Source organism: Syngnathoides biaculeatus, chromosome 13 (assembly GCF_019802595.1).
Source record: "Syngnathoides biaculeatus isolate LvHL_M chromosome 13, ASM1980259v1, whole genome shotgun sequence".
Classification (NCBI taxonomy): domain Eukaryota; kingdom Metazoa; phylum Chordata; class Actinopteri; order Syngnathiformes; family Syngnathidae; genus Syngnathoides; species Syngnathoides biaculeatus.
In genome coordinates this window covers 18,147,574-18,165,617 of record NC_084652.1, presented here as the reverse complement: position 1 = coordinate 18,165,617, position 18,044 = coordinate 18,147,574, and the positions used below count along the sequence as shown (strand labels likewise).

The window sequence follows — 18,044 nt, the reverse complement described above, 5'->3', positions numbered from 1 at the left end:
GCTACACCCTGAACTGGTCGCCAACAAATCGCAGGGCACAGATAGAAAAACAGTCATTCGCACCTGTGGGAAATTTAGTCCTCAGCCTACGACTTACCATGCATGTTTTTTGGAATGTGTAAGGAAACCTGAGTACACAGAGAAGACCTACCCAGACACGGGGAGAACTTGCAAATTCCACTTAGCCCAATGTGCGAACCAGTCGGCCACTGTGCAGCCCAGGATGAAGTTGTATTTTTGAAATTTCACATTGTAGTTACAGTGAAGAAAATAAGCATTTGAACACCCTGCTATATTGCAAGTTCTCCCACTTAGAAATCAAATACTTATTTTCTTCACTATATAGTTAATGAAGCCACTCAGCACTGGATTGGGTTAAGTCCATTTTTGTCATCTGAGTTAAGACCATAAATAAAGTCCATATCAGACAGATTGCATTTACAATTATGAAAGTTCACAACGTAATGTTTCCTTTTCCCTTCCGTTAACCTTTTCTGACTGATTATCATGGTCTCGGATTTAGAGGTGCTGATCTTCATACTGCTGCGAACCAGTCCAGTAAAAGTTGGAAATAATGACTCGACGACGCCATCAGAACCCCATCATCTGCAAAAAGCAGCGGCATGATACCTATGTCATCAAACTAGACCCAATCAAGAACCCGCTTCGCTTGGAAATTCTGTCAATAACGGTAAGAGCGTCACCCACATGACTCCCCGAGGCACACGATTGAACGCCAACTCCAAGTTCACAAAACATCTGAAGAAATCACAGAGGAAGCTCAAAAACTCCACTGTGGTGCAAGAAAACTATTCCAGCAGAAAGGGGGTCTAGATTTAAGATTCTGCTTGAACAGCTGAACCGGACACACAAAAAACAAAAATCAGCACAGCCCCCACAACATCCAGAACCTTCAGGAACTCTGGGTGAGTCATCCACCCTGACGTGGTTAAAATGAGTTAAAAAGGTCCTTTTTCGTGACCTTAGTGACCCCAACTGGAGAGAGAGAGAAGAATCCACCTCAGTCTCCAAGCTGTGCTTCCTCATGGGAACGCGAGTTGGTGTAATTGAGGTCATCCCAGGATTCAGACCACTGACTGGGTCCCAGGTTGGGGTCGGCACCACAATACACAGAATTAATAGTGCACTGCTTTCCACTTCTAAGACGCCAGATGGTGACCCAGAATTTCCTCCAAGCTGTCATTTTCCATGGCCTCACTGAACTCCACCCGTGCCCAAGTTCTTGCCTCAGCAACTGGCCGAAGTTGCGTTTGGCTTGGCCAGCCGGTACTCATCAGCTGCCTGCGGAGTCCCACAGGCCAAAAAGACCTATTGGGACTCCTTCTTCAGGTTGGGCATCCGTTACCGCTGGTGTCCACGAACAGGTTCCGGGATTGCTGCCACGACAGGCACCAAACAATCCCACGGCCACAACTGCCTAGACAACGGAGACGCAGACTCGGAATGCGGGTGACGTTCTGTTGGAGTTGAATGGTGACGCTCCTTTTTACAAGGGACTGCCAGACAATAGGTTTCCATCTGCCAGATCAGACCAAAATAATGTTTTTCCTGCCACAAATGCGTGCATAACATTTTAGGCAACACTTGAAATATTTATTGACAAAACTCAAATATAACCTTTAAAAAACAGGTCAAACAAACAAAACTTGTAAGTAAAGTGCCCCCTCTCCCAAAAAAAAACTTGTTTTGCATGAAACAAAAACTGCTCACTGGATAACATTTTGAAAAATCTGTGGCACATTTCCAACATTTGTATTTGACAAGGACAGAGTGGAAGTAAACTTGTCAGACATTTCTACAATTGTAAGGCAATAGAAATAAAAAGCCTTATCAGCAAATATTTGAATTCTCAAAGGAGGCGTCGTGCTCATTGTCTGACTGCAAAGAGAGACAAAATAAATTAAATCACTTTTTTGTACATAATTACATATTTTTGATACGGTTTCAAGGCTACAGCTGGTCGAGTAAAAAAAAAAACTGAAAATCCAACTTGGAAAGAATTGTATCAAAAGGATTAGAAAATGTTTTTGCCATGTGTTGTAAAAAAAAAAAAAAAAAAAGATAAAGCTGTAATGACAAAAACACAGTGAACATTGGTGCATGAACACTTCCAATGGTTGTCCACGAGGCTGCGCTGCTGTTCTTTTTCTAGGGGAGGTAAGAATCCCTTCATTTGGGGCTTCCGGTCATCGCCGTTTGTTGATGGCGTTCACCTGCTCGATCGCCCAAAGTGAACCTAACACATCGACCATCGTTAAGGTCCCCAACTCAGCGCCAGCAATAGTTCCGACGGCAAAGAGAGAGCGAATATACTGTTTAGTCGTGTGTGTTTAGCTATAAACTCTGTTTGTTCGTAGTTCTTGTCTTTGTGTTAAAAGGACCAAGTTTTACAAGTAACGCAACGTCGATGCTAATTTATGCAAGTCCGCCTTCGGCATTTCCCATTATATGTTAGCGACTTTGTGTGGTGTTTAAATTTATAAATGTTTAATTGGCTGTGTCAGTTTTACAGTCAAATTTTAAATGGGAATGGCAAGACTAAATGTTTTTAGATCAGTTCAGTTTTCGAGTTTGATAGATCAGTTGATTTTTTTTTTTTTAATTCCAAATTGTTTTTGTCATTTGGAAATGAGGTCGACCCCCACATATTCACGGTTAGGTAGTCACGGCTTCAGCTGATTTCAGATTTTCAAGTTTCCTCAAACTATCAATTATTTGGAGTGTTTTTTTTTCCCCCCAGTCCCCTGCTCTTTTGGGAGGGTAGAAGGGGGGAGGGGGTCTATAGCAATTATGAGCTTCAACTACTTGCAGGGGGAAAAATTTAAAAGGGGGGAGTTTTGGGGAAGGGGATTGTCTTTATTTTCTGGGGAGATAAACATCCAGTGGTGATCATCTTACAAATTTATGTAATTTTTTTTTTTTGTCTCTACCTGATCACTGCTTATTTGCAGGTTTTCATCACAATAATAATTCAAAATGTAAATTTGGGAGAATTTTTTTCCTGCAAAACAAAAGGGGGGGGGGGAACCCTGCTTGTTAGCAGTAAGTTTTTTTTGGGGGGGCAATCCCACACTTAATAGATTTTTTTTTCGGGGGGGGGTAAAAATATTTTTTTTTTCATGGGAAGAGTTTCAATAATTCAAAGAAGAAAATGTTTCAATGTTTTTTGGGGTAAAAATTGACCACAAAGATCACTAAGATACGCTTCAGCACGCGACATGTGAGGATAACCAGCTCAAATATATATTCCAATACTTTTTGCTCTCTTGAAAAGTGGCTGGCTTCAAAGAAATGGTGCTCTTAACTCAACACATCTAAATGTAAATACCATGAACTAAAATCTGGAATTCTGAACGTTTGCCTCATTCATCTTTTGATCTGAAACCCAATCATCTTAAGTATATAACAAAAACAAAGGAACTTGCTGTTCCAATAGTTTTGGAGGGGACTGTGAATAGTATCAGAATAGAATCAAGTGTTCCAATCACTTCCTTGGCCACAGGTTTTTCAAATCCAGCACGTTGGAATGCAGGCTGTTTAACAAAAAATTTGTGAAGCAACGACTCCCTCTCTGGAGCTTTGTGAACTAATAATGCTAAAAACATCAGTGAAACTTGGCATATCCCCCTTAGACATCACTACTCAATGATGGAAACCAATTTTGAAGTAATGTTTTGTAAAAATATGTAAATCTGGAAAGGATTTTTGAAAGCTGTACCTTACTATGTGATGTCAAAAGCAATGTAAACCAAACCATCATTATATTTAGAGTTCTTTTGAGCAACCTCTTTTTCACAGTGTTTTTCCACTATCCTGTTTACCCCCCCCCCTTAAAATCTGGTTTAAAAAAAAAAAGAAAAGGTAAATAAGCACAAACCCGAAATTCTACAAATAGGTGAATCCACAAATGCCTGACGTCAAATACGCGGGGGTCCATTGTTTCGTGTATTTGAACTACGTGAAGCATGTTGTGAATCCTCTCTGTGCAAATAAAAAATGGACATCCTTCTTTCTTTACCTACAAATGAACAGCTTGAAGCAAGTGAGCTAAGTGGACAGGCCGACCTTCTTTTCCTGTTCTCCAAGTGATGTTACTTGACATCTTTTGACAGCCACAGCATGCGAACATTTTCTATGGAAAATTTTCTTTTGCCAAATGTGTGTTTTTTTTGTCTGTGTTCAAAGTGTGTGGTGGGGGTCAATCTATATGAAAAATTATATGATCCTCTCTATAGGGTAGATTTTCACTGGGGTTTTCCGGTTGTGGGTCTGTCTACATGTTGTAGGCCACGTAGACTGGGTCGAGCTGGTCAGCCAGAAATCCGTCCCGGAGGTGCATGCGTTGCTTCTGCCCACGCGAGTTGATGGGGATGACGCCGGCGTCGGTGACCACCACCACGCCCACGATCAGGTAGTGCTCCTCCAACACAGCGTTGGTCACCAGCGGCACCACGTCCAAAGCTTCCCGCTCCGACGCCGCGAGCTCCACGACTGCCACCAGCAGGTTGCTCCATGTGAACACCGCGCTAGAGGGAAAAACGCACAAAACATCACACCTGAAGATAGCTGCAAAGTGGATAAGTACTATGGAAAATCAATGGATGGTATTTGTACATAAAAAAAAAAAATTCATCCAAAATATATATATATATATTTTTTTTTTTACATTTACTGAGAATATTTTGTGTGTGCGGGCATCTGTTTTTGTTTTTCCTGACCACTCTGTGATGCTCTTGTGTGTCCTGATGACGGACGTCTCAATGTCGACGGGGTGGTACCGCATGCCCCGCAATTCCATGGCCTCCTCCAAGGCGCCCACTATGTAAAGCGCGTCGTGACGCTCTGCAGACGCACGCACAACAATCACAAGTCAAATATATGGCTTGGGTGGTCGCCTCGTCAGCTTGACATATAAGAGTGCTCATCCTTGTTACGCTGAAGTCTGTCCCAGTTGTAGGCGAGGATACCCCCGGACTGTTCACCAGTCACTCACGGGACACAATGAACTGGTTGCCAGTCAATGTCAGGACATATCCAGACAAGCGACTGACAGGTCGCCAGCCATTGTCAGAGCGCATATGGACAATCGACAGGTGCTGACCTCCATTGGCATCAGTGAGTTGCGTCCTGCGCAGAAAGCCCAGGTAGCCCGTCCGGGCCCAGACACTGTGCGTGTCTCCGAAACTGAGTCTGGACGTGAAATGATCGGAGCGCAGAGCCTCGTCCCCGTACACGCTTAGGTATCCGCTCGAGTTGTGACCGCACTGAACCCAAATCTGCACAAAAAAAGAAAAAACAACCGCCCCCCCAGTCATCATTAGGGACAATGAGGGAATCATTCCCAACACAACCAATGGAAACGTCAACATTTCAGCTGTTTTTCACTTGTTAGAATACTTTTTGTATCGCTGGATGGACATAGTTCCAAAAATGTTGACTTGAAAAATCTCTTTGCAGTGATTAAAGAGTGAGAGAGAAGTGAATGATTCGGAAAGGGAGCGATTGCGTTATTTGGTATCGTTGCATCCATCCATCCACCTATTTTCCAAACCGCTTATCCTCACTAGGTACACAGGCGAGCTGGAACCTATCCCAGCTGACATTGAGCGAGTTGTGGTACACCTTGACCTGGTTGCCAGCCAATGACACAAAACTTGGCATCGATCATCATTCCAAACTCCGAAATCACATTGGCATTTTTATGTAGTGGACTTAGTTCCTAAAATGTCCACTGAAACAAATATCTAGTCATTAGAGAGTAAGGAAAGAGTGAACGATTCAAAATGCAGCAGCTGAAAAGCATTGTGAAAAAAAGTGCGTTTTGAAAAAAGTTTTTTTTTTTTCCAAGTGAAAAATGTGGGGACTTTATTTTTTAAAAAGTAGCAAAAAATATGTAAAAGGTGAAACATTAGTTTCATAAAATTTAAGTCACAGATGATTGTAAGTTAAAAAAATGAAAAAAGGTAAAAAAGTATAACACAGTGAAAGTGTTTTTTTTTTTTTTTTGAAGGCGGGTGGGGTTTCCACTAAAATATATTTGGAGTTGGGAATGATAAATGACTCCCTTCCTTCAATGCTTTTGGGCCCATTAAAGAAGTGAAAAAGTACCTCTCCCAGGTGAGACTCTCCCATTGGTCCTTTGGTCTCCGGGTTGGCAATGATGATTCGAACGCCAGGAAGGATCTGAGCAAGGAACGCAAAATATGCCATGTCGACATCCTGTCCCATTTAGCTGAGCAAAAATCCAATTTCACATTAAAACACATTTTTTTCCCCTACGTTGACCAGACAAACAAGTGACAATGACATTATTCACATCAAATTTGGCCCTTGTGTTTCTCCTAATGGCAAATAAACTTGGAAACTATTTTCCCCACAGCATTTAATTAAATCAATGCAAATCAGTTTCCAGAAAAGTGAATTTGTTAATTTTTTTTGTATTTTAAAATAATTCTTCATTTTATGAGAATAAAGTCAATTATTAGGACAATAAAGATGATTTTTTTTTAAGACGAAACATTTTGGGGTTTTGATTTTTATCTCCAGAAAAAAAAAGTTAGTGAAGAACATTTTGGCTGATCCAGTTATCACTTTACGATAGTGACATAACACTTCAATTGAACTAAAGTCATCTGAAGACACTGCTAGGGATAACAGTGTGTTCAAGTTCTGAAGAATTTGACCAAAGGGTAGCACATCCATATACAGGAGGGGTCCAAGAACTGACCTTTGAGGGAGCCCATACAACTTTGCCATTCGCTGAGATTGAACACTGACCTTCCCAGACTCCATCAGGGGCAAACTGTGAGGTGATCCCCTCTCGACTAGCCTCACCCTGAAACAACAGCAAACAAACATTTCAAAACAAATTTTTTTCTATTAGCATGTTAGTGTGAGCTTGTATGTGTTCATGCACCTGTCGTGTCGGAGCGCCCTCATGTCCACGAAGACTGTCGTCGGGTCGGGACTGGACGTTCCCTACGGAACACGTGCACACACATTTAACACAAAACAATGCTGTTGTCATAGTTACATATGGAAGGGGGGGGGGAGACAAGGACGAGGTATTGACTGATGGATGTGGAGACAAGTGATGTGTTGTCATGGCTACAGACAAGATGAAGAACAGATGAAGAAAAAGAGTTAGAGACAAGTGGATTTCATTGCCATGGTTACCAATAATGAAGGAGGCTGGAAAAGTGTCATTGTTGTCATGGTTACACATGACAAGGGAGATGGAAGGTTGTAATTTTGTTGCTGTGGTTACCGACCATGATGGAGGCAGATATGACTGTATTTGGTTGATATGGTTACAGATGAAACGGGCGGATGAAGGATGCAACTGGATTTTGTTGCCATGAATAATTGTTGCAAGAGCGGCAGATATAAGTATATTTGGTTGGCATGGTTACAGATACAAACAAGGAGCAATAAGATATAAGGCTTTTGTTCCTGTGGTTACAGATGATGACGCAGGTCGTCATGGTTACAGAAGGTGACGTAGACAAAGTCGCGGAGCTGCGCGCTCACCTGGAGGCAAACGGCCATGTTGACGCGGCATCCAAAGGCGGTGCTAACTGCTCGCGAGTGAAGGCCGAGATCCCTGAAGAGCTTGGAGAAGGACTGCGTCAGAGATGTCCGGGGTCGCTCCTCGGCCACCACCACACACGTCCGCACGCGGGACAAATCCACGCCGCGACTCTGGCGGACAACACATGCCGCAAGGTCACATGCTTGCAGGACAGCCAATGGCAAGTCACGGCACTTTTAGGCAAAGATGGCAGCGGTCGCATGAACATGTGAAGCAGGTTCCGCCGGTCACCTTAAGCGTGTCCATCTGCAGTCCGACCCCTTTGGTGCTGATCTCCATGACGCTGTATGAACAGAACGTGTCTCGCACTTTGTGGTGGCTGACGGCCCAAAGCCACAATGATGCGTTGGCCTCCAGCTCGCACGGAGGGATCAGGATGGACTGGTGGCCCGAGTACACGCTAAGCACATGCACACGCCACATGTTAGCACACGCGCGCTCGCTACAACACACACACACAAGCACTTACACAAACAAAAAATTTTGCATACACACACGCGATTAAACACATGAATACACATTCAATGCACAAAAACCCACGTCTGCAGCACATTCAAAACACAGTAACACAACACCCACACATGAACACACATGAAACACAAAGAAACATACAAAACACATAAATACATAAAATGCACATACGTACAACACACACAACACAAGACACGGAAAACATACAAATACAACACAAAGAAACACACACAACACACAAAGAAACACACACAAACACACTCAATGCACAGAAACACGTGTACAATTATACCACAACACATGAACAGACCTGCAAAGGCACCAGAGGACGAAGCCCAGGCCGCAGTACGGGTCGAGGCAGATGGCGACCTCTCGGGATGGGTACAGTTCGCACTGAAGTTTCACGGAGCGACACAAGGCACTGGTGGCCGCGTGAGACATCTGAACACACGCGTGCATGTTACTAGCATGATGCCAGGGGAACATTCAAGATGGGCTTTTAACGTGCATGTTTATGACAAGTGTACATATAAGTAGTTAGAAGTTTAGCTAGCGCATTTGAAGGTTGGAGTCTTCACAGGTTGGCGTGCACATAATTTGGGTTGTTGTGCATGTGACTCGTGTTTGTGCATGTGCAAGAATAAGTATTTCTTGTGTGTATGTATCCTTGTGTGTCTGTGTGAGTTGAGTGTGTTTCTGTCTGTATTTGTGACTGCAAGTGAAACTGTATGTGAGTGTGAATGCATATGAAAATGCATTTGAGGGCCTGTTTGTATGTTCAAATGTTCAAAGTATTTACTGTATACCAGGGTTAAAGTGTTGCCTGTGTTTCCTCATATTTGTGGTGACCTGTTACTGTCTTTACATTTTGTGTGTTATCAAGTTAACGCACGTTGGTCACATTTGTTGCATCCATCCCTCCATTTTCTGTTTGCACATATCCACAGATTTGAGTGATAACATTTCAACGTCTCATGATCCTTGTGAGGATAAGCGGCTAAGAAAATGGATGGATGGATTTCAACATGTTGGCATGGACACATCATGTTTATAACATGCAATTTGAGGTAGAGGTCTGTTTACAATTTGCGTTATTACCATTTGTGTTATTCCCCTTTTGGCAACATGCTCTGAATGTAAGTGTGTGTCTTCGTGAGTGTACGTGTGTGTGTGTGTTTACTTTGACTCCAGCGAGCATGCCGGTGGTGGACACGCTAAAGTCCAAGTACGCTAGCGTGTCAGGATTGGAGGGTTTGTACAGCACAGGCGCTTTCCTCTTTGGCAAATCGTCTAAAACACACATTTCACAAAGTGTCGTTATGTTGTTGTTGTTTTTTTTTTTTTAATCATAATACATGTATTATGTTGCGCATCAGCACGTACCCGTGTCCAGGACGGGTGGCCACGTGCGCATGTCCACAGTGGCCAACGCTTCTTTGGACTTGAGCAGCTTGGAGATGACCTGCGTTGTCAGCACGCATACAGAGCGACTCACCTGCATCATACAACACATTATACACATGGAGCACTCCCATGTAATACAACATACTAAACATGTACCAATATTAATAACATAAGAGCTAACACCACAGTTCCACTTTAACAACTGCAAATGTACAGTGATATAAGGTAAGCATGTGAAAACTGCACATATGTAGTACGACGTGTAACAATAGAGCTAAACAATGCAATGACAAACTTGTAACATGCCCAAAATGGCCTGTAGGTAGTAGAAACATGAATACAATCCAAACACATGTACAGTAAATCGTTCTTTCTCCTATGCATATTTACAAGTTCTTTACATTGAGCATGCTGAAAATGAGCCAGTCTGTGAAACAGTATTGATCATGTTTAACTGATAGCATATGAGTTAAACGTGATAAAATGTTTAGCAGTCCATTATCAAAGGTATTTAGCGTGTTCAGCATTATTTAGCATGTGTCAAAGTAATGTTAATCAGTACTTAGCATGTTAAAAATAAGCTACCATGTTTCACAGTATTCAACACATTTACCAGAACATAGCATGTTTACAATTAGCAGTTATGTTTAACAGTAGTTGCATGTTCACAGTTCAAAGTAAGCATGTTTAGCAGTACTTGACATCTATAAAATGATTTGGGATGGATAAAAGTAGTTAGCATGTTTATCAATAATTAGCATGTTGAAAATCACTTTGGATGTTTGGGAGTAGTTTACACATTCACTAGTGCTTAGCATGATCAAAATTAGCACCTGTGTGGCAGGTGGACAATTACCTCAACAATCATGTTGACAGTGGGCAGCGTTGTAGAGATATTGTGCGGGTGAGGCGGCCGCACGGTGACAGGAACGCAGCCAGCGTACAAACACCCATAAAATGACACGATCAACTCCATGCCTGAAACAGGAAGAGATGTCACAATAACTGTCCACTCAGGCATGTGTCCAAGGTGTGCGCTTGTGTGCGTTCATGTGTTGAGCTGTGAGGGCGTGCACGTACCCGGAGGGTATAGCAGCGCGACGTGATCGCCGTCCTGGAGGTGGCTCCGTTCAGCCAACATGGCGGCCACCTTCTCGGCTCTCTTGTGGAGCTGCAAGCACGTCACCGAGCTGGCTGTCGTACCCTGGGGGAGGTCGCACGCACACAAGGCATGATTGACAGATCCCATCATCTGATGTCATGTCACATTTTCCAGGGTAAAACAACAGCTGCGACCGTGCTAGCGTGTCACGTCGCAATTGGGCAAAATGCAAAGCACAACATAACATACTGTATATGCATTTAAAATGTTCTATATGAGTACATGTGTGCATATGTGAAAGTGTACAAGTGTTAAGTGTTTCTATATGTGTGTGTGTGTGCGTGTGTTTAGTGTGTGTGTGTGTGTGTGTGCGCATTGGCTGTGTTTGTTTACTAACCCGGGAGTTGAGTAGTGTGTAGAGTACATGTTCAGGTGTGCTCTGTGCTCGCCACTGTAACACTTCAGACAGGAACAGGAACTGAAATGCACAAAGACCCTTTGGACAAAATTGGAACATGTACAGCTCTCCCTCGGATACCAGCATACAAACGCCGCCCCCACCCCCAAACATGCACACAGTGCTCAGTGCCCTTACCTGGTCATTGTCTTCGACCTGAGTGAGATCTCTTCCGCTCGCCTGAGCGATCCTCTTCCCAGAAACCAGATTTCCCACCATCACAGAGGCAGGCCCAATCTCTACAGAGAAGGAAGAACAGGATCACAATGAAGATGATAATGTATGGAAAGTCATGTAAGAGTTTTACGCTATATTCTTGATAAGGAGGGTTCTCGTGTTTTACACGTGCCTATTACCGGTAGTTAGTTCTACGAGTGTACTACTGTATTGCGAACCAGTCAGAAAAAAGTGGCAAGAACTAATAAGACACTCAGGAGAAAGAGGATACTAGTAGATGGAGCTTAAACTGATGTGGAAAAAATGCTCAAAAAGCTTACCAAATGCACTGAAGTAGGTTTCCAAAAATCCATTTAGGTTTTTAGTGAACTATATAGTCCATCATATTAAAATCCCAATATAGTGATGAGCAAATATTAGGTTAACCGTTTCAGCCCTAATTAGTCCACAACCTACTGTGTGTTTGAAAAATCCTATGATAGTGATTGATGATTCGTGTACTCTTTTATGTTTTGAGGTTTAACTCCAATGGCTCCTCATGGGAGCCTCCATATTGGGAGGTGCGTTCGGTCTGCTTGCCAAGGAAATCATCCTAGTTTCTCCACATGGTACACACAATACAAGCACTGAAAATTGTAAAAGCCAGGGCAGGAGATAAGAGTTGAAAATTGGAAACTAGGGGTGGGAGGTGCTAAAACAAATCATCAAGCAGGCGGCTGAAACAACCCACAAACACTCATGTCTTGACCTGCAGCTTTCCCAGTTTGAAAGCTATTGCTTTATGTAGTGGTTGCATTTGGGATAAAAGTACAGCATTTTTTTAACCTCTAGATGGCAGCATATATTTATAAAAAGTGAAAATGTCATTTTCCCTTGTCCCTATACATAATGCAAAATATTGCCTTTTGCCAATTATTTTGGGAAAAAATCTGCATTATACAAGAAATTACAGGAGTATTCCATGAATCATTTCATACCAATAGAGAACTATACAGTTCACAAAATAAAAATACCTATATAGTGGGGACGGAATATTTAATTAACTGTTTTAGCCGCCGAGTAAACTACATGTCCCACAAATTAAAAATCACGATTGAGTGGTGGTGAATCTTAATATTATGCTTAGCCAATCAACTATATGATCCACAACATAAAATTCCCTTGGTATTGTTTGGGAAGTATTTGATTAATTGTTCCAGCACATGGTCCGCAAGTGTGTCAAAAAGTGGGTCACACCTGGCTGTTTCTGCCTGGGTTTGGGCAGGTTGGTGACGCAGGTGTGCGGGCACATGAGGACGTTACAAGGATGCAGCGCCCCCTCCAGGAAGAGCTGCTTGGTCTCACACAGGTGAATGCCTCCAAGGGGAGTCTTGGGAAGTGTGTTGGAGGGAACCAGAACCAAACAGTACACACCAACCTGGTGGATACCATCTATAGCCTGGGGATGGGAAACAATGGATTTCTGTGTGTGCGTGTGTATATTTATGCGCGTTTATCTGTACCTGCAATACACGGCTCATCCACTGGAAGCTGTCCTCCTCTGTTGAGTCGGGACGCTGCTCAGCGACCACCACAATCCTCTCATCATGAAGGACCTCGATGGAGAACACTGCTATCCTGTCACACACACACAGATTTTTAAGTAGAAGTACAAATTTTACGAAGCACACAGAGACCTCCACCAAGGCTTAAACCAGTGGTTCCCAAAGGGGAGCAGGCTGCAAGACATATGAATGTAAGACAATATTACATTAAAAGCATATTAATATATCATAGAATATTTAAAAAAAAACACTGAACATAATTAGTTAAGGTGTTTGAACACAGTTGCACCAATCACAATCTGGAATTTATAGCGCTTCACTTTTTTTTTAACCCTATAAAAAATATTGGTTTGTATTAATTACATTGTATTATATAATTTAATAAAATACCAGCTCCCCTTTACATGCATACTTTGCATTGATATTATGCACAAAGTCGATCCATCAAAAATAGTGTGTGTGATGGCATAAGTGGGATCCCGTGTTCTCAAAGCAATGATTCTCACCGCCCCCTGTAGACAAACTTCATGGGCTCTACCGCGAGCGCCGTGGCTACGATATCGTCAGCATTGTGGTGCCGCCCGCCCACGGCCATCAGCCCATCCATCTTGCCCGCCACGTAAACCAGACCCGATACACTGACGAAGCCCAGCAGCCCGGTCCTGGTGAATGGAAATTCACTGACGGCGGCACCCTCACTGTCAACGGGAACAACCTGCAGACAATGCGCTGACTTGTCATTCTACCGAGAAGACGATGATGACAAACAAGTTCTATAGGGCTGCCTTGACATACAAGAGTCGTGTGGTTGACTTTTCACTTTGACATGCAAGCGGTGTATGTTGGCAGTGAACTTAAAGCTTCAAAAAAAAAAAAAAAAAAACAGCAGTTATGTAAACAGAATTAGTGAACAATACTTCAGACAAGGCACCTTAAGAACCACCCGCGAGTTTCATGGTAACATAATGCAAATGCAGTTGATTTGCTAAACGTTAGAAGTGATGGTTTCGGTTTTACAATCCTTCAAGCAACAGATACTGCAAAACACATGGTGGAGCAAAACATATAGAGAGATAATTTAACAGAGGTGTATATTCTTTAGCCGATATATAACATTAACAATATAACAGTACCTTAATAAGTTAGGAGCATCATCATGGAATTCTTTTGTATCTCAAGGCACCACAGTAGAGTAAGTTGGCAGTTGTGTATTGCTGTAGGAATGTGTAGTGAGTGTACGTTGTCCCAATTTTTATTTCACTGATGACTCAACTATATCCCAATACAGCGGTGTTTTGAGATAGGTTTAATTGGTTTGGTGACCGTGCCCGTAACTTGAAACACTTGCATCTCAAATCATCTTTTCCCATTGAAACACCAGGAACACGTTCCAGCCTTACCCCAAAAAAGGAAAACAAAAAGGTAAATGTGCACTTTGATGAGGGCAGAAGCATTGTACAAAACTGTACTTTGAAAAATGCACAAAAGGTACAATATTAAATAGAATGTGAAGAGTTAAACAGTTTTGTTCCAGATTTTACTTCAAGTCAAGAGACATTGTGCTGTTCCATCTGGTCTGTGCGCTTTGGCCACCAGGGAGAATTTTCTGCAGTCATGCAGATAAACAAGACTCCTCATTTCTCAATAAACCATAATAATCAGCAGAGGATAAAGAATATATATAGCTTGATACATGTGTTGCTTTACCATTTGTGCTCCAAAATCTGTTGCCTAAAGCAGTGGCCCCCAACCCCCACTCCTCAGACCAGTACTGGTCCATGAGGCATCTGTTACAGGGCTGCATAGAAATAATTACTTATTTATTTATAATTATATAATATCAGAGTCACTGATGGTGTAGTGGTACACACGGCTGACTTTGGTGCAGGCAGCGTGTGATTGATTCTTGCTCGGTGATGGTGTCGATATCTGCCCTGCGACTGACTGGCGACCAGTTCAGGGTGTAGTCTGCCTTTTCTTATGTTAGCTGGGATAGGCTCTGGCACTCCCGCGACCATTGAGGGGATTAAGCAGCTTGGAAAATGGGCATGTTATATCGTACCATTTTCGATGCATTGCGTTTTGTGTGTCGAACGCCCCCCCCCCCCCCTTTCTTAATTGATGGGTTTTTCCCTGCCGCAACAGCTGTGCATCTCAATTGACAAAACTGCATAGAACTCTGGAAGGATGCCTTTTCTGCTGCCAGCCGACTTGCCAATGGCAGCCAAGACAAAAGAACCAATGATTTCATAAATTGATGCAGTTCATTACGTTCGCTGAAAAGATTTGTTCTTTTCAACAAAACAGCCTGTCATAGGGCAAGAGGTGGGGTTCACCGTGAACTGGTCGCCAGCCAATCACAGGCCACATAGACACCTAGGGGCAATTTAGACTTTCCAATGAATGCATGTTTTTGAGATGTGGGGGGAAAGCAGAGTGGCCGGAGAAAACCCACGCAGGCACGGAAAGAATATGCAAACACCACACAGGCGGGGCGGGATTTAAACTCCGGTCCTCAAAACTGTCAAGCACACGCAGCAACCAGTGGGTCACTGTGCCACCGAGTTCAGTTCAAATACACCATATTCCAATATCAGATTTCGCCCACAAGTCAAATCAATAAAATCATCCACCTGACAGCTTGTATCTTGAAAAACTGCTAAGTCGACTAACGTCTATCTCAAGGCACCAACGTATAGCGATTTAGGAGTAAGAGTAAATGACGAACATTGTTTTCCTTTGAATTTGCTTCGCATGTTTAAACAGTCATCCATCCATCCATTTTCTTCGCCGCTTATTCTCACAAGGGTCGCGGAGTGCTGCAGCCTATCCCAGCTGCCAACAGGCAGGAGGTGGAGTACACCCTGAACTGGTTGCCAACCAATCACAGGGCACGAAGAGACAGATAACAGTCGCACTCACAATCACACAGAGGGGCAATTTAAAGTGTCCGATTAATGTTGCATGTTTTTGGGATGTGGGAGGAAACCGAAGTGCCCGGAGGGAACCCACGCATGCACGGGGAGAACATGGAAACTCCACACTAGGAGGGCTGGGATTGAACCCGGGTCCTCAGAACTGTGAGGCCAATGCTTTCCAGCTGTACCACCGTGCCGCCTTCAACAGTCATATGAATAATATTGCAGAGGCTTTTATTTTGAAGGTTTAGACAAGTTGACGTGAATCAGAAGCGACTGTTGCACAACATCCAGTATACACGGGAAAGTACTCCAAATTCAAAAACGGAGATTAAGCTATTCATTTTCCAACTCTGATGGTTCTTTAGGAACTGGTTGATGAGGGAACAAGGTTAATATTGTATTTTTATCATGTAAATGTAGCTTTTGTTGGGTTTACAAGATTTATAACATGCTGCAAAATTTTGCATTTGAGCGTTTTTTTTCACCCACTTGAGGGCGATAGTGCACTTTTGTAAACGTCATACGTAGTCTGGAAGGCTCAATAGTAATATAAGTTGAAAGAAAATTACAATATGTGGATTTCATTTCATTATTCTTATCAGAGGTAAAAGGCAACGTTTAAAGGTGTAATAAATATACTGAATAATTGCATAGTAATTCACACAAAGTCTAAATGCAGAAATGGAAAACGTGCCATTAAGAGTTACTGATTGTGTTTATTCCTACCTCTTACGGTGTGTTCACATATAAGGAGTCTAACAAAGGTTGGTTTGATGGTTTAAAACCTTGCGTGATAAATGTAAAAAAAATAAAAATATTGAAATCAGGAGGGCAGCAAATCATTTTTAACAGCACTGTAGGTTCACTATACAAAAATTACATATACATTAGGCAAAGTAGATAAAGAAGAACAGTTTTCAAACCTCAAAGGTATTCTTGGTCATTCCGCTGAGGCCATAGTAGGACGTCCCCGTGGCGACCGTGCACACACACAACTCGCCAACCTCGTCTGTTTTACACAGTTGAGGGATGCCGTCCATCTTCACTACGCACATCATGGCTGAGGACAACATGGCAGACGATGTTTATCAAACAAAACGTGAACATGGAAAACACATTCATCTTTTCCATTTGATTGTGTCCCCTGTGTTGTGTTGCTTTAATATGATACTAACATAATACTATTCAATCATTCAATCTGACTTCATTTGTAACCCCTATTCATAAAAAAATATGCAACACAAAGTTCTGTATAATCAATAGAATGCAAAAATAAATCCAACCCGTCTACCACTTATCAACAAGGACAAAGACACGCACACACATACGTATTAAAAATAACACTGTTATGACCTAATAACCTGAGCCTGAGTACAGAGCATCAAGGTGAAGAAAGACCATCTCAGGGAGCCATCTGCACCAGAACCGGATCATTGGCCAGGCCCCAGTCCAGCAGGATGGTCTCCCCGGTGCAGCCGCAAAACGAGAGCCTGCATTAAGGTTACTAGGGGCCCCAAGAGGAAGGACCATGACCAAGGCTCATCACAACTCCCAGTGCAGAGGGATCCCCGTGACGAAACACTTGTATTGAGAATCTTTTGGAATGACGTCATCAGGAGATATACAGCGATATATGTATCGTCAGCATTACTATAGAAGTTCACTCTGTGCCTCCTAATGACACTGTCAAGAGGGAGCGTGTACAAACTGAATAATAAAGGGCCTAAAATTGAACCCTGCGGCACACAACATTATTTCATAGACTTTCAATGGGCATATATCTAAGCCAGCCATAAAAGCTCTGTGTGAGGTATGACAAAAATCACTTGTATGTGGCATTATTGGCTGATCAGATATTTTATTTAAAAGAAAGGTGTGATCTACTCTTGTCAAAAACAACAAAACAAAAAAACATTGAAAAAAAAAAAGTTGAATCTGACAGAACCAACACCTTTTTTCTTTTTTAAATGCAATCATGAATACCTTTAAAATCACTGAAATCTTAACAAGGGCAGTCTCGGTGCTGTGGTTTATCCTGAAACCAGACTTTTCAGAAATATTAAAAGAACTGTCGTCATATAAAAAGTAGTTTTAAAACAAAACTGGTTAAAACATGTAATATTTTATATTGGTTTATAGTTTGTTGGAACACACTTTTCCTTTCTTAAAACCCATTCGTGGGCAGCATCCCATTTTTGGGACATCATGATTTTCACGCATCATATCCTTCAGTATATCAAAATATTTAAGTGTTTTAATCTGATTGTGATCCTGGTTTTTGGGACGATTTACTAAGAAAACCCAACTACGCTCTCACGGGCACAATCCCATTTTTGGGATGAGATTATAAATTAGT

General features: G+C 42.4%; 1 protein-coding gene across 3 annotated transcripts in view; it reads right to left on the bottom strand.

Moving 5' to 3' along the window:
• Positions 1–2,063: 2,063 nt before the first annotated feature.
• Positions 2,064–18,044, bottom strand: part of dip2cb (disco-interacting protein 2 homolog Cb) — an 88,162-nt gene continuing 72,181 nt past the window's right edge. For 2 of the 3 annotated variants that reach the window (XM_061840123.1, XM_061840125.1), the window contains exons 19-37: positions 16,612–16,748; positions 13,274–13,482; positions 12,726–12,840; positions 12,460–12,661; positions 11,185–11,285; positions 10,987–11,085; positions 10,568–10,691; positions 10,344–10,465; positions 9,467–9,578; positions 9,264–9,373; positions 8,394–8,524; positions 7,844–8,012; positions 7,552–7,722; positions 6,938–6,999; positions 6,799–6,856; positions 6,130–6,204; positions 5,123–5,297; positions 4,740–4,863; positions 2,064–4,547 (exon numbers count right to left, since the gene is read on the bottom strand). In XM_061840123.1, the coding sequence (XP_061696107.1) occupies positions 4,295–4,547; positions 4,740–4,863; positions 5,123–5,297; positions 6,130–6,204; positions 6,799–6,856; positions 6,938–6,999; positions 7,552–7,722; positions 7,844–8,012; positions 8,394–8,524; positions 9,264–9,373; positions 9,467–9,578; positions 10,344–10,465; positions 10,568–10,691; positions 10,987–11,085; positions 11,185–11,285; positions 12,460–12,661; positions 12,726–12,840; positions 13,274–13,482; positions 16,612–16,748 (2,549 nt within the window). In that variant the 3' untranslated portion in view covers positions 2,064–4,294. The remainder of the gene's footprint in view (positions 4,548–4,739; positions 4,864–5,122; positions 5,298–6,129; positions 6,205–6,798; positions 6,857–6,937; positions 7,000–7,551; positions 7,723–7,843; positions 8,013–8,393; positions 8,525–9,263; positions 9,374–9,466; positions 9,579–10,343; positions 10,466–10,567; positions 10,692–10,986; positions 11,086–11,184; positions 11,286–12,459; positions 12,662–12,725; positions 12,841–13,273; positions 13,483–16,611; positions 16,749–18,044) is intronic. The other variant, XM_061840124.1, reaches the window with a different exon arrangement.